Below are 26,190 nucleotides of genomic sequence, written 5' to 3'. Positions count from 1 at the left end.
TGTTGTATAGGCTAAGCAGTTGATGATGCCATTGAATTTGCATGGTTCTTGTTTTGTTCTCTAGGAGCTGCTAGATCTTGTTTGTAGAAAACAAGCACAGAAACTCACAGGTTGTTCCTTGTGCTCTGATGGTTTGGTTTCTTTTAGAGAGGCTGAAGATTTTGCATTTCCCTTTCTGGGACTGTCCTTTGAAATTCTCAAAAGAAACGGCTTTGTTACTGCACCTGAGTTTGAAGATGGTGTTACATAAACTCGCAGCTTTCTCCTCTAAGGATACTGCTGTGGCAGCCCTCTTTAATTCTAATCTGTGATATATTTGTGTGAGCCATTCTCTGAAGCAGCAGTGAGGGGTGTGCTCCAATCTCAGTGAGCAGAACTTGCTCTGAATTCTTCCAAGACTGACAGCATCAGTCAAAACAAGTATTCAAACGAGTAATTAAATTATTCTTCAAATAAGTAGTATGGGAAGGAGGCAAGAAAAAAGCATGGGGTTCATTCTGGGTAGCTTCAACAATCTGAAATACTTTCTTCACCAAGACCACCCCAGCTGCCTGAGGAACAGGTTACTCACATCTGGATTAGACAGTGGAAGGTGTTAATGCAGACAAGTGCCACTGCTGCTCATCAATGGAGCAGAAGAAGGGGGATAATCAGGGACGGGTAAGAGCCCTAAATGGTTACTGGTGCTGTCAGATCACTGCTGCTTGTGAGAAGTGGTCTAAAGCTGCTCCAGCCCTGTCATTCATGACCACACCTGCAGGGAAGAGGGTGTCCCGTAAAGGACAAGGCCCCTGCTCTCCTGGCTGCGGGGGGAGCAGGTCCTGCTGCAGGTAAAACACAACTCCTTCCTCAGCCTTCTGTATAAACAGGTACCATTTCTGATTTTATTTCATCATAACATACATGTAATGCTCATGACACAACAAGATGAGAAACTCACATCTCTCTGAACCATTTCACCATTGCCATACACCAAACGTGCCAATTATGCCACACACCAAATGCCATACGTTATATTCATACTGAATATGTACACATTTTTCCCTCTCGCATCCTCCACTTTGCTTTTCAGCCTTCTGCAAACCATTTCCAGTATTGTTCAGGGATAGGACTCTAGTTCAGGTATGAGCCAGGGCACCACCCTGTGCAGGACACGGGGTTAAGGCTTCCTCCTATGGGAACCTGCCCCCTCTAAGTACTGAGCTTCCACCTTGGATTCATCCAGAACACACTGGGAATCACGAGGAGCCACAAGACCAGATTTCAGTTCTTCAAAAGGCAATCAACCAAACCAACCCCAAACATACAAAGAAGGGGACAACACATGTGTCTGAGGAAGCACAAGAGGAAGAATCTGTTTCTGCCTCTAGGGATTGATACATGCTAACTCCCATTAACTGGTTTAAATCAAAGCCACCCGCTTTTCCTGAAATGTGGCTGAGAGGAGCCCTGCTCAGCTGTTAACATAGGCAAATACACACACAGCTGAAAATAGCTGTGATGTAATCACTTCCACTGGAGATGTAAACAGAGACAAGTGGCAGCACGTTCAGTGAACAGCCAGCACCTGACACGGTGTCCAGGGTGATGTCAGCCTCTCCCTTGCCCAGGCCCTTTGTCCAGCCTCTTGCACACGCAGCACAAAGAGCCTCGGGGCTCAGTGACTCCTGGTGCCTCCTCTCTCTGTGCCTTTTGCACTTTTTAGGATCAAGTTAATCAATGCTGTAGCTTTCAGTGCTATTTTCAACGGTCCATTGTAGGAAATTAAAGTCACATCCTAGCCACAAAACAAAACAATGACAAAAATCTTCTCCACTTTTCAATATAGTAAAACCTGAGATTTGAGTCACAAACTAGCTAAACTTACAGTAAAAAAACCCCAAACATAACCCAAGCTGCTGACTTGAATTAGGGCTTCAGTTTGCTGCTGACGATTTTTTTTTTTAAAGCTGTTGGCCAGGGTTAATTATTTGTTACTAGAGTTTTCAGCTGCCTGCACTGAAATGGGACAAAAGAATACAGTTTCCCCTCAAGGTGTTCTGAGGAGTGCTGGGGAAGGCCCTGGGGGCAGGAAGGATGCAGCTTTACACGGTGGCTCGGCTACCATCCCTCGCTGACCATAAACCTCTCATGGCAATGTGCACACGGAGCCCAAGGTGAGCAGCAGCCAAGGTGGGAGGGGAAGCAGCTGGGTCGCTGTTAAAAACATGGGAAGGGCTGTGCCTCGTCTCCTGTGAAACCAGGGCTGTGACACCTCCTCGAGATGGCGATGTCTGCCCTGGGGTACAGAGGGTGAGGATGTGGTAGAGCCTTGAGCATCTGCAGTTCCACCCCGGAACTGCTCAGTTAATGACAAAAGCCCACCCCAGCTCATTTTTACCTTAAAAAAGCCCCAAATATTTGAATTGTTTTTCAGCAATTGAATTGTTAATGGGCATGAAAAGTGTGTTGTGGCCACTCACACCAGCCACTTCTCTTGCATGTAGCTCTATGTATCAACCACTCCTTTATAGCTTAGAAGCCAAAGCAGCTACCCCTCTCCCAGAAGCCAGCTGAGTATCAAAAATACAAATACTTTATCAAAAGACTGGGGGAAACAGTCCTAAGTATGGTTCATTCATCTTTTAAGAATTGCTGCTGAGCCAACTGAAACACTTGTGCGTGGACAGCTTTAAAAAAAAATAAAATTAAACGTGGCCAGTCATTACTTGTTCACATTGTTTATGAACTCACTACCAGCATGTGGCAGCCATAAAGCCCTAGTTTATTTTATGTATTTTTGAGGTACTGGGGTTTTGTTTTCTCTGAAGCAGCTCTCTAGCGAATCACCTAAAGCCTATTCATTAGAACAATAGTTACACCAGTATTTACATTTGTCTGAACGGTGTGTTCAGACCAGCCTTGCTGTAACCGGTCCCGATGGCCTTTGGAATCGCTCCCAGTCTCCTTTTCTTATAGGAAAAAGGTCTCCCTCCAGAGGTTGGCTCAGTGTCAGGGCTAAGGTGCACTGGTGAAGACGTGGGGCATGGGAGGGAAGAACAAAACTAGTTCTGACAGGTAGGAGCCTGATTCAGTGGAAGCAGAGAAAGGGTTTGACACCAAGAGAGCTTCCTTGTTGAAAGCCACTGAAAGGATGGGCAATCCGTTGCACGGAATTGCTTCCTCTGACAGGGAAAGGTCTGTGAAATGTTGTACCCTTCTCCCGGAGAGGGGAGGAGAAAACCCAGCAGCAACCTTGGTCTCCTCGGGCAGAGGCCGTGGTCGCTTCCCTGCAGTACCACCCTTTTCCTGGCTCCCAGGAAAGTCTCCGGTTCTTTCTTCCCCCCACCTTTTTCCCCAAAGTTTCAGATTTACAGGGACCTCTCACACGCTGGGGGAGCGGCTCCGCCGCAGTCACGCGAGCCTCCGCCCCTCAGGACACTTCAATGATTTCCATGCTGCCTGAAAAACTCGACTGACTGCCCACTTTGCCCAGTTCCTCTCTGGACCTGTTGTCCGACAGGATGCTCTCCCCGAACTCCATCTGGCAGCTCCTGCGCTTGAACTGCTTCTCGAAGGAGCTCTCCTCGTGCCAGCTGCGCCGGGAGTCGCCGCGGTCGGCCTGGCGGGCCCGGCGGCGCACGGCGCCCGGCTGCTCGCAGCCCGAGGGCAGCTGGCTGCAGCTGTAGGCGGGGAAGGCGGCGCCGCCCCCGAACACCGCCGAGGCCGAGTAGAAATGCGAGGACTCGGCGGCGAAATACCAGCTGTTGGTGAGCGACGAGGGCTGCGGGGCCAGGATGTCCGAGTGCCAGCCCTTGAGGCCCAGCCCCGCGGCGGACTTGGCCAGGTGCTGCTGGCTGCTGGAGAGCCCGAACACGAAGTTCGTTCTGTAGGCGTCCTCCACGCTGCCGCTGCGGTGCAGGGGGTACAGCAGGGGCCGGGGGTGCGGCCGTGAGGCCGGGCTGTCCAGCGGCCACGGGCCCGGGGCCTCCTGCGGCCGGGCCGCCTCCTCCTTGTCGGGGCTGCTCCCCGGGCTCTGCTCCGACACCTCCTGCACGGGGGAGAACTGGCACAGCTTGCTGCTGCCCTCCAGCCCAGCCGCGTGTTTGTAGTACTCCAGCGTGTCCTCGGAGGAGGCGAAGCCCTGCACCGATGCGGTGACGCAGCTGCTGCTCGCCGAGTAGGACACGGATTTGATATCCAAGGAGAAGGAGCGCTTCAGCCGGTTGCTGTCTTCCACCTTGTCCAGGGAGACGTGCAGCCCGTTGATGCCCTGCAGCAGCGGGCCGTCCTCCAGCGGGGCCGGGTGCCCGCGGGGGGCCGCGCCGCCCTCCGTGGCCTTGGGCTCCAGCAGCTCCGGGGCGGCGGAGAGGCAGAGCTGCCCGGGGGAGAGGCTGCTCTGGAGCCCCCCTTCCAGCACCTGCACCTGCTCGCTGCTCTTCTCCAAGTGCAGGAGCTTCAGCTTGCTGATGTGGCCAGGCTGACCGCTCTGGTTCTTGAGCTTCTTCTCGAAATCCAAAAGCTGGCCCAGGAAGTTGAAGTTGGGAGAAATGGTTGGCCTCTTTTCTTTCACAAATCTGGTAAGAGGAGACAAAGGGAGAATTAATTCAAGAGCCTGCTGCTCAGGTATAAGATAACCCTACGCTGAATGTTGTGAACGTCTACAGCCTATTCTTCACTTGGACTAAGGTTCAGCCAAGCATAAGTAACTTGAGGATGGAGTTTAAAAAAGGCAGTTTAAAGCAAAATTACGCTTGCTGCATGCTCTCAGTTGACTCTATAGTTTAAAGGTGGCTAAAAACTGTGGGGGGAAATAAACATTTTAACTCTTCATGATGCCCACAAGTGATTCAAGTGAATAATTTTCCTTATTTACTTCATCACCGGGATCTTTGCTACCTTGGTTTCTGACCAGAGTAAAGAACTCCTGGAGTTTTGCATGAACAGCGCTCGAGCTTTAGCCAAGAGACTTCTTCCCATGTGCTACAGAGAGTGGACACCTTCCCCACCATGCCAGTGACATCACATGTTCCTGTCACCTCTCATGTCACTTCTGCACTGCCCACCCTGTTTGTCACTGTCAGGCAGGACAGAGAGCCCCGGTACATTCTGACCTTGTCCAGCAAGTGCCAGCGGTTTCTGCCCCACGCTATACTTGACCACTGATGGGGTGACCAAAACTAGAAAGGTGCAAATGCAGCATTAAAACAAAATCCCTGCTGGGGTTCAGCAGTACAGGGAAACAAGATTGCCAAATCCCTGGAGGAGTTCACCTATTTTGGGTATTTTTGGGAGCTGTAGGAAGCAGCCTGGCTGGCACAGATGTGCCAATCCACTCATGCACGGCAAGTGCAATGGTAGGGAAAATGTTTTGCTGAACCAGGATTCTGCATGTACAAAAGACTTGTATCACATGATTTCTATTTATTTCAAAGTTAAATATAAATACTTATTTCCTACCTGTCTGATTTGCAATACAGATAAATAAGTACTTTGCTTTTAACAGGCTGCAAAACAGAGGTGCCCAAATCCCCCCATCTCCAGTTTTGGGGGTTTTTTTGGTTTGTTTTTTTTAAGAAACATTCCTGGAACTATGCTTAACCAGACGACAAGAGAATTAATAAGAGAAGAAACCTTGAGGAGCTAAATCTAGTACAAACACACACGTAATGTGTCACTGGGAAAACTAAATACTATTAAAAATAAAACCTTTCTGGGGAAGTGTACAGAAGATGAGTGTGCAGTCATTAAGAGCAGTGTGAGAAAAATGGAAAGGCATACTTGTGTATGTGTGTACATGCTAGCACATGAACAATGTCAAAACCTGCATTTTTTATTACTGTTGTTTTTTTTTTTTAATTTGCCAGAGAACAAACAATCCTAGGAGTAGTCAAGCTGACACTATGACCTGGAATATCAGATTGCACAGGCTGATAGTGGAAACTTCCACCAAGAAGTGTAACACTGGCAAATGGAGAAATCTAGTGAGTCTCCTCAGGAAAAACTCTGTAGTTTGTCCTCCTAGCATTTGATGTGAAGGTTTTTTGCAATTTGCTCCCAGGAATTCATAGTCTTTGTTCCTTTTTTTTCCCAGTCAAAATTGTTGTACTTGGGTTAATTATTAAAGGAAGGTCCTTCTTGCCTGTGTTCTGGTAGCCTCCCCAACACTCTGTTCTTTTCACTTTCTCCTCATCTCCACTTTCTCCTCTCTCTCCAAAATACTAGGCAGTCTTGGATTTAAAACTAGAATTTTTTAAAAATGAAAAGAGCAGGGAAAGCCTGCTGGATCCCCTGCTTTGCAAGCTTTTTCATCTCAAAATATGCATTATTTTTTCGAATTGGAAAATATGTATGATGTTTAATTCTTATGTTTATTTCTGTTAAATAGTCTGTTAAAAGATTTTAAAAGTTTCTTTCTTTGACTTTGGCTTCAAGTAATAGTATCACCTTTTTATTTTTGTAATAGTGTCAGACAAACATTTTATCTAATGACTTCCACTAATTCAAAGAAAAGTATTTTTCTTTTAAGTTTGGCCAACAAGAGATCCCAAACCAATGAGTGAAATGTTCTGCAGAGGATTCTCCCTGAGCCATATCAAAGGAAATATGATGGAATATAATCTAAATTTCACAGCAGTTGCTTACTCCTAAGAGAAAAATACTTAGTGGGAATAATCCTTCACACTCTGTTCATGCTTTTGATTAAGATACAAATTAGAATTTAATGCAGAGATTTCATGGAGGAATTTAGAAGCTCCCTGAAGAAATTCCTTGAAGTGTGTGCATTTTAGCAGCGTTTAGTTCTCTACAGCTCTGCCCTCAGCCACTACAGCCTGAGACCAGGCAGGTTTTTCACTGAGCTCACACCTTGCACAGTATCTGTGCACACTGACTGTAATTCATGCTTGTTATCTGTACCTGAAAAACCGAGCTTTAACTTCTTAAGCAAACCCGTTCCACGTTGAAATTCCTGCACAACACCAAGCTCCCAGCAGGCTCTAGTAAGGAAATGTGGGAAGTGTCCAAACACAGCAGGAGAGAGATGTAGCTCAGGCACCTCTTGCATGCAGTTTTTTCACTGCACACGTAACATTCAACAGCTTAAAAGAAAAGTTTCTGTGGAAATCACGCTCCACATGGGAGTATCCAGTGTTCATCTCTCTGTCCTCATCCCTGTTTTAGGGATGGTGGTTTGGAATCACACCCAGGTGATTCCAAAGGGGCTCCTCTGCCCCTGCTCCAGGGCAATTACTCAAACTGGTTCTGCAGAACTCCTTACAGTGATGCACTAGCTGTGCCAGGGAGCCCATCAAAACAAAATCATCATTTTCTGTACAACGCAACAAAGCAGTTGGTTAAAGTAAATACAGAAGTCAGCCAAGACACCTGGTGGGTAGGAAAGTGTTCACAATCCAAGTAGAGAAAAAGTGTCTGTAAAGGAGGAAGGGGAAGGAGGTCTCCACAAATATTACCGAACGCCAAATGAAGTGATACTTCAAAATGCTTTCTCACAGAGTTTTTGGTTGACTTCAAGAGTAACAAAGAAGCTTTCTCCATTCCTGGGCATTTCACTTTCGGGCAGCTCTTTGTGAGCACTACCAGACTGTAGGAGCCAGATCCAGCCCAGCATTTGTCTAAGTGTGGCTCTAAATATCCTCGGTTCTCTCCAGCCCTGACCGTTCTGCTGTCCCTGTGGCTCACAAGATGCTGTTACCCATGTGTGTTTGTACCCAGCAGCTGTGGTTCAGGAACCATGTTCCCACCAAAACACCCCCAAACCATGCACTGCTCCTCTGCAGCAGGATGGAGAGGAGAGCTGGAGGCACATGGGCTGGGAAAAGAACAATTTACTGGGAACAGTGCTGAGATTAGAAAATGAACACTAACAGCACCATAGTAATGACAGAGGGAGTGAGAAAGGAGGCAAGTGATTCACACCGTGTGGAAGCCCCAGAGCACCTGACCCTGCCTCAGAATGGACCCTACCTCCAGGTCATGGCCATGCCTCTCCTGGCTACTGCAAACATTAACCCCATCCTGGCCAGCAGCAGGACAAGACACATACATTGAATAGGCAGTTTACATTCCATGTATTTGCATGCTTGGTTCAAAGATCATTCTGCAGCGGGCAATTAATATTAGCTGTTTGATATCTATTCAATACCATTAATTTGTTTCTGGAGGAAACCTATGCTTAAAACAAATGTGGCCAGTGAGCTACCAGATAAAATATCTACTTCTGCCCCTGGTCATAGAACATTTTATCATCCACCCTAAAAAGAGGGCAACAGGCACAAGAGTTAGTAGGAAGGGAAGATTTGTCCCTACCTGTAAGCTTCATCCAAGGACATATCCATTCTTTTCATGATGTATGCAATGGCAATTGTGGCAGAGCGAGATATCCCAGCTAAACAGTGCACCAGCACACGGCCATTGGATGCTTTTGCTTTTTCTACATGGCAAAAGAAATTGGCAACTGTCAAACTCAGCAGCATCATACCAGGATAAAAAATTTTTAAAGAAAGCACTGTTATTGAAAATTATTCAAAGCTTCCAATTGAACTGCTAATTGCAAATCTCATGGAAGCTTGAAACAAAACTCACTTATTTCCTCTAGCACTGTGTAGTAGCATTGAGTATAGAAAAAGCATGACTACACACAGGAAATATCCTGCAGTCACAGCATAGCTCATTTTAATGTGCACATAAACAGCCCTATTTAGATGTCTGGGAAAGGTGATTGTCTCTAATTTTATATGCAAGTAAAAAGCAAGCATTCACGATGGAACAATTTGGCCAGTTCAAATATGGCTAGTTCACTTCCCAAAGGTAAAGGCAAAAGTTGTATGTCCAAATTTCTAACCCGCTCTCGGCAGACATACATCAGGCGTCTATGAGGCTGCCTGAAAGCAGCTCTGAAGAGTCTTTGTTCTGTAATGCAGGAACAGGCAGGGGCAGAATCTCCCCACTTTTTGCTCCTGTGCTTATGAAGTGATGCTGATCATGTCCATAGATCCTGAGGGTATTTTCACACTACCCGGAAAGAACTCGGGGCTTCTCCAGCCAAAACAGCACAGCAGACACGCAGAGGAACCCAAACACTGTTTGAGAGAGAGAATTGAAATTTTCTACTCACCTATAAAATCGACTGATTTATCCAACCAAGGCAAAATTTTCTCACAAAAGCTGTCATTCACAGGCACTCTGAGGAAATGGGATTCTGGAATAAAATCAGGCTTTGGACAAGTATTGCTGGCATTCAGGACGTAGCCAATGTCATTCTGCTGCATCAGCTCCTGGGAAAGAGAGGAAGATTAGGCCTAGAAAAGTCAAATAGTACCTTTGGCACATTACAAAGCTAAAGACCAAGCTGAAATTTGTGTTGGAATTGCTCTAGCTGTGTAAGGGACATTCTTCTAGGAAAAAGACACCTCCTCAGCTTTGAATTCTTTTAACAACTTCTAATGAGACATCTAGTGTGTCCAAATAATGTATGGCCTGCACATCCCATAAAAACAAAGTTAACAAAGAACAGAAGTAATGGTAGAATACCTTCTGCTACTCTGAAGCATCACTTCCAAGAGAATGAACTTTTTGCTACTTTGGTTTGAATTCTCAGCATGCAAGCTGACAACAAACACTTCCCACATGCAGCTTGCTGACCTGAATATGTGTTTTCCAGATCACATATCTAGGACTGAAATTGCCCCATCACAGATATTGGTGGGAAATAGGAAATGAGATGGATGCCTCCTGCAGTCACCTCTCAAGTCCAGGAGTTTCTTGTTTCTAAGGGAATGTGCAAAATTCTCTCAAAACCTCAAGGAAAGAGATTAAGATCTTTAATTAAACCATTTCCACACAGCACTGAGTGGCATTTTACAGGAGTCCTGCTCTGTGATGTACAATTTCAGTTTTCAGTCTCTAGGCCTCTTGCCTCAGAAAAATGTCACAGGAACAAGCAAAGACATTCAGTGTACATTTAAGGGTGCACAAGGCTTTTTAAGTAAGTCAGTTTTCATGGCTGAAATAGAAGAGAGGCACCTCTTTTCTGCATCTCGCCACATGCACGGTATTCAGGGTTGTGCACAGTAGTTTGGTGCAGTGAGCACCTCAGTACAAAAACAAATGGAGGAAGTACAGGAAAAGTAGAGATGGCTGCACCACAAGCCATCCAGTCTCCTCCAAGGAAGCATCTTGACACAGAAAAGCAATTTAGCGTGCTAGAGTAATGCTTATCAAACTGCCACGGTTCAGAGAGGATCTGGCAGTAAGTGACATGCAATACTAGGCTTGGACACTACTTACACTGAACATAAACACTGGGGAGCTTTTGGCCAGATTTCTATGGAAACTCTTACCTCAAAATAAACATTAAGAAAAAGAAAACAACCCAAAATCTGGTTTTAATCCTTTTTCTTTCATAGCAGATATATAATAAAGTTTGTCAATCCATAGGAGCAGCAGCATGAACAAATTCTTACACTGATGATTTCAACTGGAGACCTACCAGCAGAAAAATACAAAGTCACAAAGCCAAATGGTTGATTCTTCCCCAAATTCTTTCTGCAAGCATATACATCTTTTAGTGAGGAGAAACAGGGAGATGTTTATTTAGCAGAAGAGCCAGAACTCTATCTTGTTCAGTCAGAGCAGTCTAACATGTGATGTTGAGCTCTGGTACCCCACACTCACGGCACAGCGTGTGTAGAAGGGATGAACACAGACACAGGGATATCCATGCATAAATTAAATGCTGAGTGAGAACCTGAAAGAGCTGCAGGGGAGAAGGGAATCTACTTCAGTCACTTCAGAGCAAAGTGCACAAGGTCCAGCCAAAGCAGTGGTTGTAAACAGGGAATTTACATGAATTTCTGCTAGGGAGCTGATTTTTGTTGCCTGGAGCAAAATGAACTGCTCCTCCAACCTCTCATGGGAAGTCCCTCACACCAGCACATGCATGGGCACATTAAACCAATAGATTAAACCAATGTATTATGTCATGAACATGCCCATCCAAGGGGAACAGGAGATGGACAATTCCTTGCAAAGAAAATAATCAGAAATATTATTTGCAGCAATGGTCAAAATAAAAAAATTAAAAAAAAAAAAAAAAAGGAAAAGGGTTGTATGTGTCAAGGTAAGTTGTCAGCCTTGGTGCTTCTTGCCTTGCTAATTTCCTGGGTCAGACTCCCAGTATAGCTCAGCTTCTCATCAACAAATTCCAGTATGTCCCTGTTTGCCCCTCTCCTTTCCTTCACGTCCCCCAGCTAAAGCACCTCCAGCCCTGCGTGCCTTCCACAGCTGCTGCTGCACCTTCCTTGCCTAGATTCACTCTCACACACTGACATGCCTAAAAGCAGGAGTGCTGTAAGGAAATACAGGAATATTGGGAATTATCCAGAGGGGAGAGGTAGTGGGAATGGGATTCTTGGCACAGGGCACTAACTGGACTCCTAGTATCTTAAATGTGCCAGGGAGACCCCTGATCCCCAGCATCCCCACCTCACTGTCCTGAACTACACAGCTTTTCCCTCCCAGGATCCCAAAGCTCTTCAGCAGCAAATCCTGGGAAACAATTACTGGCTTTAGGTCACTGGGCTGAAATACTGACCCCAAACAGCTCACTCCCTGTTGTCACTGCTTGAAGGAGAGCGAGGAGCAACTGGAATATCCACAAAGCACACGTGGGGTCCTGAATTCCCAGGTAGGATGAGGGGGGTGGTGAAGCTTTCACTAACAAATGGACTGCCTCGGTCAGGTTTGTTAAGAACATAGCTAAGGGGGGGTGATGAATTGAGAAGAATAGAAAGCCAGAAAACCTTATTATTTCTTTTAAAACATAACCATTGATGGGCTGCACAGTCCAGCTGTCACAGTTATGCCAGGTTTTTGTTGTAGGATTGATTATTCATATGGAACAAGAAGGCTGCAGACGCCAAAGTCCGAAATCTACGAGCCAAGAAAACCACCCCAAAATATTAGTGCTTGTCTTTCAGGCTGAGGCTAAAGAAAGAAGTTATGCTTCCTTCTGTTCTGAAGAATCAATCATTCCCACTGTGACATGCTCCAGTGTAATAACCATAACAGTGCCTTCATTGTAAGGCACCCAAGAGGAAAAAGTGAATTACGATGGGAGGAAGATGCAGAAATCCTAATACTAACAACTCTGTGAAAAGAAGGTAAATGCTCTTTTGTAAGCTTATTGACATTTTATTACTTGTTTAATCTGAAAATTAATAGCACCTTAAAATGTTATTTTGTTCCAGGAAATAAAATCCAGGTCTGGAAAAAAAGAATAGTTATGCAAGTGGGAGGGCAGAAAGTTATACATTTTAAATGCTGGCACAAGCCATGAGGTGTAAGTAGGAAGCTCCTTCAAGCCCATAACCACACTAAAGATTGCTTTCTGTCACACTAACTTTCAGAAAGGACACTGTCACTCCTATGTAGGTTAGAATGCAATTTTCCTCTCTTTCTCAAGAGCAAGGAAGATCTTCTGTAAAAGTAATGTCTTGCAATGCCACCAGTCTATCACAGGAAAATAACCACAGTGTAGCACACTGAGACCCAAAATGAGCAAACTTTTCTCTTAGAACTCTTAGGGAGATTTTAGCATTTCAACACTGCAAAAAAAATTAATGTTTTCAGAATTAAACATTTAGAAAGAAATTGCAAAAAAGTTAAAAAATTCTCCGACGATTTTCCTAAATGAATCATTAGTTTTGCTAAAGGACAGAAATCAAGCATTTGTGGCTGTGCATCTTTCCTAAATAAAGCATTATCAGCAGAGGTATTAATGGTAAATAGCATTAGTATTCTGAAAAGGTCATGCATCCAGATTGTTCTGCAACAACAGAAGCATTTCCCTACTCAGGCACTCGGAGATAAGCTTATAAAGATTCTGAAGAGATAAGCTCATCTTGATAAAACCCGATGAAAATTCACATCTTTAGTTCATCAGGTCTGTAGTGCTGATTAGGAGTTTCTTGCAGATATTTTTGAGATTATTTCATTTCAGAGAGATTGGTATGTCCAGTGAATGGAAGGAATCATGAGAACTCACAGCACTTGAAGGCAAAAATAAGGTCAGTCATACAACTACATCATAAGTTTGGGGAATCTTACTGGAATTTTTCAGCATTTTTTTTTTTTTAATAATCTGGATTTGAATAGAAGAGAGCTATTTTAATCTTAGCAGAAAGCTGACTTCCTGTCCTAAGTATCCCCAGCAAGGCCAGTAAACTAGAGCCTGCAAACATAGCCACTTACCAGCTCCTGGACTGTCCTAACAGACACAGCATTTTGCTACTTGACCCTGCTTTTGTTTGGTTGGTTTTTGTTGTTGTTTGGTGAGGGTTTTTTGTTTGTTTTTGGTTTTTCAGTGTGGGTTTTTTTTGATTTTTTTCTTGGTTTGTTTTTTTATTTCTGGCCCTCTGCTTTTGAATGTTTTTTACTTCCCAGATTTTTTGCCATGTGTTTCTGGGCAATCAGTGTAGTCAGTCATGCTCCTTGCTCTCCCCAAAGCCCCTGTGAAGGACCCAGGCTTCCCAGAAGCCAAGCATGTTGCAGGAAGAGCAGCAGAGATCCAAAGCTTGTGATTCTAATGTGCCAGTGTGTGGCTACCAGTAGCTTTTAGTTAAATCCAGAAACTGATGAAACCCAGGAAACTGGGAGTTGCTGGTATTGGGGAAAACATCAAGTGCCTTCTAAGAGGTAGAAACTGTAATTTGTTTGCACAGCTTCTTAGTATTTTCCCATATTAAAAATGGAAACCATTTTGCATTCTCCAGAGGCAAACATGGAATCTGAAGATGTGGATAAGCCACTGGTGCTCAGGTCTTGTTTAGTGCAGCCAGCAAGTGACATGCCCAAGAAAGAGGAAAAGGTACAAAAAAAAATACATTTACAAAACCAAAAGATTTGTATTTGTCCTAAAAATGGGTAAAAAATATAAGACATCACCAATGGAAGAACTTCCAAAACACTGACTGTCAGGGATGACACCAGGTGGTAAGAACTTCCTCAACAGCTGAATAGGTGGTGTGCTATCATTTATGTTGTTCTCCATACAGCACAGGAAACACAGTAATCCTTGATTTTCATTCCCAAGAACATGTGAAGATGTACAAATCTGACCAGCTCCTGGGGCTCTTGCACTAATTCTAAAGTATCTACAGCTGCACGGTTCCTTTTGAGCCACACTGAAGTGACACCAAGATTGCAGCCACACTGACACAAACAGCATAAAAACATCTAATACCTTATCAACTGAAAGAAGTTTTTGGGGTTTTTTTTAATTACTTAGTTCCTGCTGTCTTTTGTCTGGAGGACCATAAATTACTTTTGTGGTTGGAAGAGTCATAAGCTGCTCTGACATCCATCATAAGTGAATCACTGAATTGAATGGCTGACTTGCTACCTGGCAGTAAAGACAGGGAAGATTTTAAAGGACAAAGTAGATGCAATGACTGCTGACTATCCTCTATTTCTGTGCTTTCTGCTAAACCATAATTACCTCCTACATTATTGCTTGTGTGTCAAAAATCCCCTTAAAAAATGTGAAAAATAGCCTATTAATGGCCAGACTGGGATGGAGCAAAAGTAGAAGAAACTGAAAGAAGTAGAAAGTGAAAATTAAAATGGTCAAAGTACATAAATTTTATCCAGTTACAGGACTACTTATGGTAGCTCTATAGGCTTAAGGTTTGTATGCAGATAAAAAAAATCATACACATAAGCCTTGCACATAATTAAGGCAAAATTCTAGGGTGAAGCACTCCTTCCCTCTACCCCCATCCATGCATTTAATGCCAGCTTATGAAGGCTGTTGGGGATTCAACTAATGAATAGGAGTGTCAGAGAGCATGGGAGGCAAGAGGCCACATGCAGCACAAGGAATAAAAATTCCCTTTGAAGGGACCCAAGGTGCAGGATGGAAGCAGTGTGAGCTGGCTCCTCATGGAGGCAAACATCTGTGGATACACATAGGAATAGAGACCCCTGGAAATTTGAGACAATCTCTCTTTGACATCTGATAGTCCAGCATCCTACAAGTGCTATATTTGATAACTTTGCTGACTATTTTAGGTATATAATTTTTTTTGCTATTCTTTAGGAGTTGAAGTTACTAATTTTTAGTAATTTAAGTTACATAGAAACAGTAAAAGTTTCTTAATGCAGTGCGACCACAAAAGCTCATTTTTACAGCCCCACTGATTTCATTGGGTGCTCAAAGATTTGTTTGCAGTAATCCCTTATTATACAATTCATGGTGTTTAAATGCTGTCTTTTCCTTACACTTGAAGGAAATACTAAAACTAGACAATCTTCCTTTGTCCTGCTGTAACCATGAATATAATTGTGTCAACCTCCAAAACCTGCCAAAACAAGCTGGTCAGAGCTGTGACAGGAACGCACTTGACCTGCTGTCATGGAGATGTGATGGTTTGGTTGATAGGTTCCTGAGGAATGTACCATTCCATCTGCCCCAGCACGAAGGAGAAAGACACCCAAGTTTCATATTACATGACCCACAGATTAATTGCATCGTGCGTGGATCACTGCATCTCCCACAGCTTTCCATGGCTTGTGCATTACCTGCCCCCACTGCTGCTGTTTCATAGCTGTAACGATGCCCCATGATGGAAGATCCCTGGAGATCAGATACTCCTTCCAGTGACCCACATGGCTCCCAGAATGCTCACCTTGTTGAGGACATCTCACTGAGGACATCCAGTGACCCACATGGCTCCCAGAATGCTCACCTTGTTGAGGACATCTCGCTGACACCCAAGGTAGAGATGAGGCAGGATTCTAGTTGGGCCAGTGTTGGAAACAGGTAGGCAGGGTTGAGAAATGCAAGTAGGGATGAGTGTGGATTTTCCTTCACAGAGACCAGGGAAAGAGCTGGAGAACTCAGCAAATCCACCTGTGAGAGGAAGAGCAGGTATTTAATCTACAAACATGGTGGTGCTCGTGCCAGTTCTGGGAGAGCAGCGTTTAGCATGGGACATGGGGAGGCACTGAGGGGTAGCAGGAAAGCCTTGGCAGAGAAGCTGTGCACGTGCCTTTCCTTAGGTCAGCTTTGTGGTTCTCCAGACAAAATGGGAAACAATAATCCTTGGTTTTTCACTCCTTAGAATATGAGAAGAAATGCACAACATTCTGTGGAACCATACATTGGCACCAAAGGCCTGGCTCATATTCCCACTCTGCCTGGAATATTTATTTCTTTCCCTCCACTTCTCTGAAGTTTTGGATGCTTCTTCCCATTCTTAGTATGTGGAAATGATTCTTCAGAAAAACAGGCACAGCACCCACCACACCATAAGCTGGCACACCTTTTAGTCTCCACCCTAGAAGATGCTTACTAGACACTTCCTTCTCCCATATCAGCTTTATACTGAGAGCTCATTAAGAAAAAGTCATGTTTACTCCATTAATATGCATTTGGTAATGTTAACTTTTAAAATCCTACATTACTAATTAAAATCCTACAGTACTAATTAAAATCCTGCAGCTATTTTGTGTGCTGCTCCGCAATTAATGTATTTCATCAAGGACATTGGAAGAAGTTTCATCTTTCAAAACCACATCAAGCCAAGGCTTCTCCATCTCAAGTGGGGGAGGTGAAGAAGAGGGAAGACTTGCAAAGCACAGTGAAAATCCTCAGCTCTTTCCTCCCAGATGAGCAGAGTTTTAACTGAAGGAAGAGTAATTATAACCTGTTCAGAACAGAGCACCTTTTTATCATCAAGGAATTGAAGCACTGACATGCTCAATCTGCCAAATGCTATGTTCACTATGATTACAATTTGAAGATGTGAATTAAAATTACTCAGGAATAAGTTAATGTACTGTTTTGCCAGGGCTTGCATTACCATTGCCTGAATTATGCTTATTCTTTGCATTTTAAAATCTGTATCATTAGTAATTGTTGGAATACCAAGGCAATAGTGTGTAACAACCCATTTTATCTAATAAAAAAGCCAGTAAGCAGATTCTAGAGTAAACATTTTATGAATTAATTCCTGCTCAGTCTCCTGAATAAATAAATAAATAAATGAACAAATAAAATAAATACCTTGACTATTTTGTGAGACAAGCTAAGGCACTGCCCATCAGGGGCACAGATCCTGCTTGTCCCATCAAATGAGAGGAAGAGTTTGCAGAACAATTCTCTCACACACTTGCTAAATTTTCTTCTGTATGGCCCAATGTTTTCCTTTCTGTTACAGGAAGCATTCCTTGAATTTATAGGCCCTATATACCTCTGAGATTGAATTTAAGCAGTTATTTGAGAGGATAGTGAAGAAGAGGAAATCATGTATTTGCCTTGGTTTCATTTGCTTATCCTTTATTTTCTGGGAGCGTTGTTGGCTGCTTTGTGGATCCTCTCACTGACATGGCTGGAAATAGAGAAGTCCTTACAAAGAAGCTGCAGAAGAAAGGATTTTACATCTGTGCTATCTTTGCAAAAGACTACATGGGAAAAGTTCAGCAAAAAAGGTCTTCCCAACTACCATGGGATTGGTCTCATTTCTGTGTGAAACCTGTGGCAAGAAATTAGGCAAGAAGCTAATGTGCAAAACACCTGAGATTCTGGGGAGATGGAACCCATGCTCTGTCATCCTAAGATAAGGAGCATTCTTTTATTTTGTTTTATTTTTATTCCAGGACTCTATCAAGGCCAATTGAAAAGATTCAAGATTAGATGCTTCAATACTTCCTCCATGGCATTCGTCCTTTCAAAGTCATGTTTCATCTTTTCTACTCATGCTTTCCTAGTAACATGTTGCTTCAGGATCTTTACAACGTGAATCACACTCACAAAACTCTCAAATCTTCAAAGTCTGATATACTGCCTGCCTTTACATGTGCACCAAGTGAACTCTCCTTTCCTCTGAGTATATTTTAACCTGGTGTTGGTATCTGTACTGAACTGATTTGAGAAAGCACAAACCCAGTGATTTGTTTCAAATATTAAGCTGTCTTCCCTGCCATCCTCTATGACCAGGTTTTGAAAAGGCTAGTGGCTTTTCAATTAATCTGGCTTTGCTTTATGGCACTTCCCAATATGAAAAACCCATTCCAGGTCAATGTGGATGGAAAAATTGCTTTAAAAGCCCACAAGCAAGCAAATCCCAAACCAAGAAGACACACTCACATATGCATCCTGCTTAAGTACCAATTTCTTTCACTGCCACAAACTATCAGGGGTCTGGAACAACAGCATCTACGTGTACAATCTCTGAGCTGTCATGGCATTATGAGACTCATTTCTGTTCAAAAGAACTATACTCATCACTATTTGCCTGCATTAACTTACAAAATACACATATTTTTAAAATACACAGGGAAATTTATTTAAAAAAAAACCCTCAGCACCTAAAAATGTATAGAGAAAAGGCATTTATCTCAAATGTTTCTGTTTTCTAACACAGATGGTGGCTCCCCAGATGAACTCGATAACCAGTCTACATGAGGAGCCTCTTATGAGGAAAGTGTTTTAAGCACTCAGACCACCTGTACACTTCTGCTGTAAATGAAGCAGTTTTCAAAAAATAAACCTTAAACACTTGGAAAATTAATTTAGTCTACAGGTAGGAATGCAGAACAGAAAATTGAGCCTTAAAAGAAAAATGGGACAGGTTTTGTTTCAAATTCCATAATTTGGGGATGACCTTTGCAAGAAGGCAATTTTTTTCCTTTAAATCTCGTTACCTACCTCAGTTGGAACAGGGACATTGGCAGCACTGTGCAGGTTTTTTTTTTAATTAGAGAAAATACACTTTTCTTCTGGAGCTAGCTTTTAATAACACCCTTTCTCCCACCACTGCTCCAGCCTCACGTGAATAATAAATCAATTGCAAGAGCATGTTGAGACTATGGGGGGGAGGAAAGCAAAAATCCACACATCATTAACAGAGCTGCTGGGTTAATAGAGTTTCACTGAATTCTTTGATAAATGTCACTGGGCCTTGGAAATACATGACTGACAAATAACTCCAAAATATTCTCTCCTCAATAGCTCTGAACCACACAGGTTCTCTGTATTCTTAGTGGTAAGCTGAGCTGAAACAGCTCTCTTGACATTCAACAGGATGTCTCTACAAAACCATGTCAAGGTGCCAAAAGCTCTCTGCTTTTGCAGCGCTTGTGTGTGGCGGACAACCCAACACCTCCCAGTCCTTACAGCAAAGTGTTTCTTGCTTACAAGCCTCCACATCCATTAGCAGAAATCTGGCAAGACCCAGGGAACTACTTGATTGCCCTGTTGCTATGGTTCTGCAAAGCAGTGACCACAAACTTCCCTTTGATCAAGGCTTCCCTAAGCACAGCTGGGATCATAAAGGTATGATCTTTAGGGGAATCTTGGCGTCAGAAGTGTCAGCTCCCTTCTCAGCCAACTCAGGAAACAAAACAGGGCCAAAACCAGAACGGATGAAAAAAAGTTACAGCAAATGCTGTGGTAAAAGTTATTCCTCCTTATAGATTCACTGTCTAAGTCCTTATATAAACAGAATTCCCAATTAACTTTGCTAGAAACAGGAAGAGGCAGGGAAAGAATATGACATCAGGAGGCAACAAATGATAGAGAAATATTGTTGATTTGGGAAGAGCTTCCTTTCACTGAGGGAATGGAGTCAATCCAGATCCTTATGATTACTTAGTTTAACTACCACTAAACACAAATCATAAATTAATCCAGAGGAATGACTCCGGGGAGGCGCAAGCAGTTACAGCAGCTCATTTCTCTGCGTTCTGTGGAAACAGAGCAGGAGCATTCCAGTGCTGCCAGCTGCCCTGCTGCAATCATGGACAGAGCTCTGCAAACCATTCTGCAGGTTTGCAAAGGAAGGATCAGCTAAGCCCCAAAGGTCTGGATTGAACACTTCGTAAAAAGTTGTGAAGTGCAGATCATATTTCATTGGTTTTATCCAATATTTAATGAAACCTTTCCAGTTAAATGACACCATAACAGGACAGGTGGATGGTTCTTATGTTCATTCCATGTTACACTGATTTCTCTTCTTCCTCCTGGTCTTTATATTTCCTTCAATGGGATGTCAAACCATTCAGAGATGTGACCATAATTAGACAAGACAAATTCACAGGGAACATACCAAGTACTGATTTGGCCCAGGGAAGAGCAAAAAGGTTAAATAGAAGCATCAGTTACTACAAAATCAGTTTTCAAAATGCAAGCATTGTTCCTCATTCACAGACCACAGATGCTCCCTCATACATCCATCCTATCTCTCAAATTACATGTATTTCTAACAAATAGGAAAAAAAATCATCAGGAGGCAATTCTAATAGCTCTTTATAGTTGCTCATGACTCTACTGTTGAAACAGCCAATTCTTGAAACAGCCAAGTTCCTTTTCATCAAGTGCCTGCAGAGATATTTACACCAGAATTTTTATCCTTAATCATCTAGAGAGAGCTGCTCTTGCTAATCGGGCATGTGCATACTGACAAAGCAGACAAAGGAACAGAGATCTGACTGTGCTGCACAGATAAGGTGGGTCAAGTTTGTGTGTGAATCTGAAGAGCAACAGCTGAGGGGCAACTCTGAGTTTCCACATCTCTGCAAGGAAAGGAGGAAAGGGAGAGATGAAAAGAGGGGACCTTACCATGAGGTGTGACTTGTCTTTTCAGTGTAACTCTCCATCCAAGTACAGAGACAACTCCTGCACAGGTGAGAGCTCCATGCATACACAAATCCTAACAGTTAAGAATGTAGAAACAAGCTGACGGTGCATTTGTGCCATGAGGATTTTGTACTATTTCTTTGTAAATGCAGTCATGAAACCTAACTTGGAATGAAAGAAAGGTGAGAAAAGAGGTGTTCACATCCCTTCACATGTTTGCAGTGAGCCTGGCCAGCTACAGCTCGATGGAGAACCCCAGCAATTGCTTCTGAGCCCTAGAGCCTGGCAGTGTGGCCAAGGCAGAGGGGAGAGGAGATGCAGCTGGAGAAGAGGTGGTAACCAGGGTGAAAGTCTCTGGCATCTTCTCCAACTAATGGAGAATAACTCCAAAGACCAGAGGAGCAGCTTTCCACTTTCAGGTTACATAAACATGTTTTTCATCCAAGTAACTGAGGGGCTGCAGAACCAAGGAATCCCACCTGCCACCAGTGCCCATCTCACAGCAGATCCTTGCATGCTTCCAGCCTGAGCTGCTTGGTCACACCAGCAAATCCATTCCCAGCTCAGCTTTTCAGGGAGAGACACTAATTTGAGGCTCTGCAGTGTACCAGTGCTCATTTCATACAGCTCACTAGAACTTAGATGACTTTTTTTCATTTAATGACTCCTTTTGTCAAGCCTTATTGAAGCTGACCGATGAGCTTTTGAAACGTCTTTTGTGAGTGACTGCAGAGACACAGACAGCATGGCAACCCCTAAGAGCCTGGCTTCCCTAAAACTCCAGGCTAAGAAAAGCCTAAGAAGTGTTTAATACAACATCCCTGCAGCTCCAGCTGGCCCTGCAGCTCCATGGGCCTCACCCAGGAGGCACAGAAAGATCCTGTGTGGTGCTCCTGGTGGAGATGTAAGAGACAGTGGATGTGTCCTTTTTTCACATGGAGTCTGCTAGAAAAGACCACAGACAAGGCACACTGGTAACAGAGTAAGCTGGCATTTTTCTGAAGTGCCATTTAAATCAGATACTGCTCCTTTCTCCCCTGTTTTGGATTCTGACTGTACTGAAAAAGCCAAAGGGAGAAATTGGTTTTCTTCAATTAATTCATGAAAATAGACTAGAAGCTACCTCCTTCCCTTTCCCACAAGACCTAATTGTCTGCCAGTACATCAGTGTTAATTCACCATCAAAACCCATTATTTTAAAGCAGGGAGTGGAAAAGGTCCGAGACCCAAGTGATGAGTCAGAAAACTAAAGACTACATGCATGTACTCAGACAGCATTGCAAGAAGGAGAATATGAAGCTTGTGGATTTAACAGACAATTTCACCTTTATTTAATCCAGAATTTTTTTCTTCATTAAGGGCACTAATTATTCACAATTTTATATAACCACATACTACTAAATATTATATTGCTATCCCTTTTTAAAAAGGAATATTGCTATACTTTTTTTTCCTTTTTCATTTAATTTTACCTTTTAAAGGAAATAAAGAATAAAAAAGCAGGAAAATTTGCAGCTACCTCTAAAACATAATATTTAGGCCCTATGATTTTAAGTAAGCCTCACCAAATGCCTGTATTCACCAAAGGCATTCAGTGGAATAACTCATATTTAGCTTTTGGGGCTTTCTTTTCCTCTCCTAAATAGCAATTTAGAATTTGTTACTGTAAATAGTGATTAGTGCCAGGGCAGTAAGGAAACATTACCAAAAACTAGGCTAAAAAGAAATAAATCAAACAGCACTATAGCAAACACAAAATATACAAACCCCGAAGTTTTAAGTTTGCTTTGCCTCAGAGGCTCTTCGTGCTCTTTCCCAGTCACATTCCTGTTGAACATTAACATGTTTATCTAAAAGCTGCAGTATAGATTTTTTCCTCCCTTGCCGTAAGGAAGGAAAGCTGTAAACTTTCTGACTCACAAGTTTTATGAATCTGCAATGTTTCCACTCTGTTTAAACGAGCCGCAGACCTCCAGAGGCACTACAATTGCCGCATTCCAGCTCCGCTCCGCAGGGACCCGTGCCATTTTCCATTACATAAGCTCAGGCTGGAGAGCCCTGTTGGGAGGGCTCCCATCCCAATTCCTGTCCCCCCTCCTCAGCCACGGGCAGTCCTTCCACAGGATCCAAGGTTTCACACTTTGGGAAAGCCAGGGGTGTTTTTATTCCAGTGGTGTTCAGAAAGCGGCCCCGTTATTCCAGGTGTTTTACAAGCACAGTAGCAGGGTAAATTCTCTGCCCTGGAGGGTTTCTGCCTTTGGTAAGACAAGGTTAATAGGCAGGTTAAGCAAACAAGGAAGGGAAGATGTGTGAGAATGGGGTCAAGCTTCCCATCCCACCCAAGTGCCATATTCCATGTGGCATGGCAAGTACAAAGAGCAGAGTGGACACCCTCACTCGCCCTTTCTGCCTTTAAGGGAAAAAAAAACCAAAAAACCTTCACCATACTTTCAGTCAATTAAATTTCACAGGCATCCAGAGGTATCCAAAACAAAAGCAAACTTAACAAGTTATTCTTGGGTTTGAGAAATGTTATGTGAGCTCTACTTTATTCAAACTTTGCTCTCTCTCAAAAGACAGCAAGTGGATACACATATGAAAGTAATAAACCCTACTCCCATTCTTCAAGTGCTTAAAACAATTATGGCACTAAATGAACACTGAAAATTGCATTTTAAGTACAGATGGTGGGAGGATAGTCAGAGGCCTGGCTGTAGCCAAGGGTGCTTGCTTTTCTAGGCTCTCTTAAAAATTGATGGAGACTTTTCAAGGGGGTGATCCAGAGCTAAGCTCCTCTCTCACTCCCATCTCCTCTCTGCCAACACTGGCTGTACTCCATGGGTTTATGGGACCACTTGGGGAATACTGCATTCCCTCAGCAAGATTGTACCTCTCTCAGTAGAGGCTTCCTTCTAATGGAAGTCAGAATTTCAGGAAAGCTGGCATCACTGTGCAGTAATCTCTCCTCCTCCAAATGGTGGCAGGAAATTTAACAGCTCATTCACACCGTACTTATTTCAATTTTCAGATAACCTGATTATTGTAATTGATGACACCACCATTTTAAGGTGTGCTGGGGTACTCTGCAAAGGCTTATATGTAGGAAACACTCAGAACATCAGTAAGCCACAACTGAAAGTTATAAAGCTCCAAATCCAAATGTTAAAAGGTGCCAGGATGTTTGCCAGGACTTTATCAAACCTTGTGCCTTCTTTCAGTCCACACTGAACCACCCTTACTTGACATAGGGGACTGCAGAAACTGGGAATAAAGCCCTGGGTAACAGCCCTGGTCCCTTCAGCACATGGAAATGACCAGCTCTACCTACAAGAGAATGTTCTTCAGATTTCCTGCTCCCCTGCCACAGGGAATGCTTCCTTGGAGATAAAGCAGGGAGAAAGCACTTTTCTTATTTAGGCTTTTCTTTAGGCAAGTAAGACAACACAATGGTGAATATACCAGAGATACTTCAGTATTTTTACACTAAAGATTTCTTTAAATGGGCTTCCAATTGCAAATATTTCTAAAATGAATGGCAGGATAAAGAAGACTGAAGAAGAGTTCCTGACTTACTTCCTTCTCATATCTTCCATGCAAGTCTTCCATTTGGTATACACACCCTGTCAGGTGAGGGACGGGTCAGGGGGAAACAAGGAACTGGGAAGTTTCAGCAAAAACATACCTTTTGCCACACTCCCTGGGTAATCACTCACTGCTTTGTTTCCAGGACCTTTGTCCAATCTCACTGAACTCATTCTGCCTAGGCTGCCCTTCACTGTCCATGCATATGACCCCAACATTTGTCACTGAATAAAAAACCAAAAACGTATTTATTTCTCCTTATTACTCCTTTGTGCTCTGCAGGAGTTTGTCAGAGAGCTCTGGTGAAGGAAGAATCCACTACCTCACATTACTACTGATATTTTTCATAGGCAGAAGGGTAGCAAGAGATTAGAAGACAAGTCCCCACCAACCATTGTTTTGAGAGGGAGGCACACAGTGTTTCAGTGTTAGGCTGTGACAGTTTTTAATGACAATTTGTACATATAAAAGGGTTTTGTTTAGGTTTTTTCCCTGTCTTTCAGAACACCTTCCATTTAGACAAAGTATTCTGAACACACACACACAGACACAAAGTTAAAAAAATCAACACAAAATAAAAAGCTGGGCTTCACCTTCTTCACAGGAAACATTTGAAAGGTAACTGTCATGAAGACATCTGTGCTTGAACAAGCAGAACTAAGCCAGATTAAAAGCAGGGGAGAACAAGTATTTAAGGAAAGTAGAATGTGAATGCTTCCATTCACAAAGTGGAACAGAATTTAATCAAGGCTCTTGATGTTTACTGCCTCAATAATGATCATTCAAACAAAAATCACTAGTCTCTCCTAACTGTTTCTGCGGAGCAGGCAGGAAAATCATAACACTACTAACTAGGAAAAGGACTACATTGCAAGTAAATCCAATTCTCAAACTATGAGAAGGAATCAGGTGACATCCCTGTGTTTAAATCTTACTTAAGTCAGAGTAGAAGGTGCCATGATGGGAATAGAATTAAGCCCTTGGTGTCAGTATTCTGTGCAGTGTTAAAAATTAAGTACCAAATGGAACATTTAATTCCTGAAAACATTCCTCACCAAATTATTTTTATGAGGTTATATCAAGATCTTAAACTAATTAGTAAGGGTTCCTTTGAGGTCTTTACAATAGCTACTTCAATCAAAAACAACCTCCAGGGCAGAGCACACCTTAATGCACAACCTAAATAAAAAAACCACCTTACTGAGTGCTCAGTAATGGGGGGTTTTAACAAGAACGGAGGCAGGAATTTCAGATATTTGTTAAATAGTCCTTATTCTATCCCAACAAAAAATATTTTCCTATCCCAAAATGTTTATTTAAGGTCACTATTTTAAATAAACCAGATTTAGTGTCACATGGAAAACTCAAGTCCAAAGGTTCCTTTTTTTTTACACAGTACACTGACCCCTGCCCTCATTATGGGCCATAAACATTTATTAGAGTTCATCATCAGCTTGCTGAGACAACATATTTTATCTAGTTTCCTACAGCCACATATCAATAAACTCCAAGGAGCTTTCTGCAACACTGAATTCACCCAATTCTCCTTCACCCCACATCCTAAAAGGTTTCTTGTGTGTGCATTGAGTAGCTAGATTTTTAAGAGATGTAAAAAAAAAAAAAAAAAAGCACATGAAATAAGCACTTAACTGTTACAGATCAGTAGTAAATGATTTCCTTATATTTCCCTTTTTTCCTTGTCCTCCTCTTCCACTGGTTTAAAGCCATCAGTTGTTTCTGCATTCATAAATATCCCCATCCTAACTATAAACAAAAATTAACAAATATATAAACAAATATACAAAATATAAACAAATTTCCTCTTATGTAAACAAACATAAGAGGAAATTCTCAAACCTGATCTTTGCCATTTGACACACTAAAGCAGAAGTCCTGCTTCTTATAAGGAGGATTTTGACACATTAGATTCCCAAACTAACCCTTACCAGCTGTGTGTGTGGCTAAGTTCA

General features: G+C 42.9%; 1 protein-coding gene across 5 annotated transcripts in view; it reads right to left on the bottom strand.

Moving 5' to 3' along the window:
• Nucleotides 1–855: 855 nt before the first annotated feature.
• DUSP16 (dual specificity phosphatase 16) overlaps nucleotides 856–26,190 on the bottom strand; it is a 63,445-nt gene continuing 38,110 nt past the window's right edge. For all 5 annotated transcript variants that reach the window (XM_038155121.1, XM_038155119.1, XM_038155122.1 and 2 more), the window contains 4 exons: nucleotides 15,747–15,910; nucleotides 9,116–9,275; nucleotides 8,308–8,431; nucleotides 856–4,556 (listed from right to left, as the gene is read on the bottom strand). In XM_038155121.1, the coding sequence (XP_038011049.1) occupies nucleotides 3,413–4,556; nucleotides 8,308–8,431; nucleotides 9,116–9,275; nucleotides 15,747–15,910 (1,592 nt within the window). In that variant the 3' untranslated portion in view covers nucleotides 856–3,412. The remainder of the gene's footprint in view (nucleotides 4,557–8,307; nucleotides 8,432–9,115; nucleotides 9,276–15,746; nucleotides 15,911–26,190) is intronic.

This window comes from Motacilla alba, chromosome 1A, assembly GCF_015832195.1.
Source record: "Motacilla alba alba isolate MOTALB_02 chromosome 1A, Motacilla_alba_V1.0_pri, whole genome shotgun sequence".
NCBI classification, from domain to species: Eukaryota; Metazoa; Chordata; class Aves; order Passeriformes; family Motacillidae; genus Motacilla; species Motacilla alba.
Note: the sequence above shows the minus strand (reverse complement) of the source record. Positions and strands in the feature narration are given on the sequence as shown.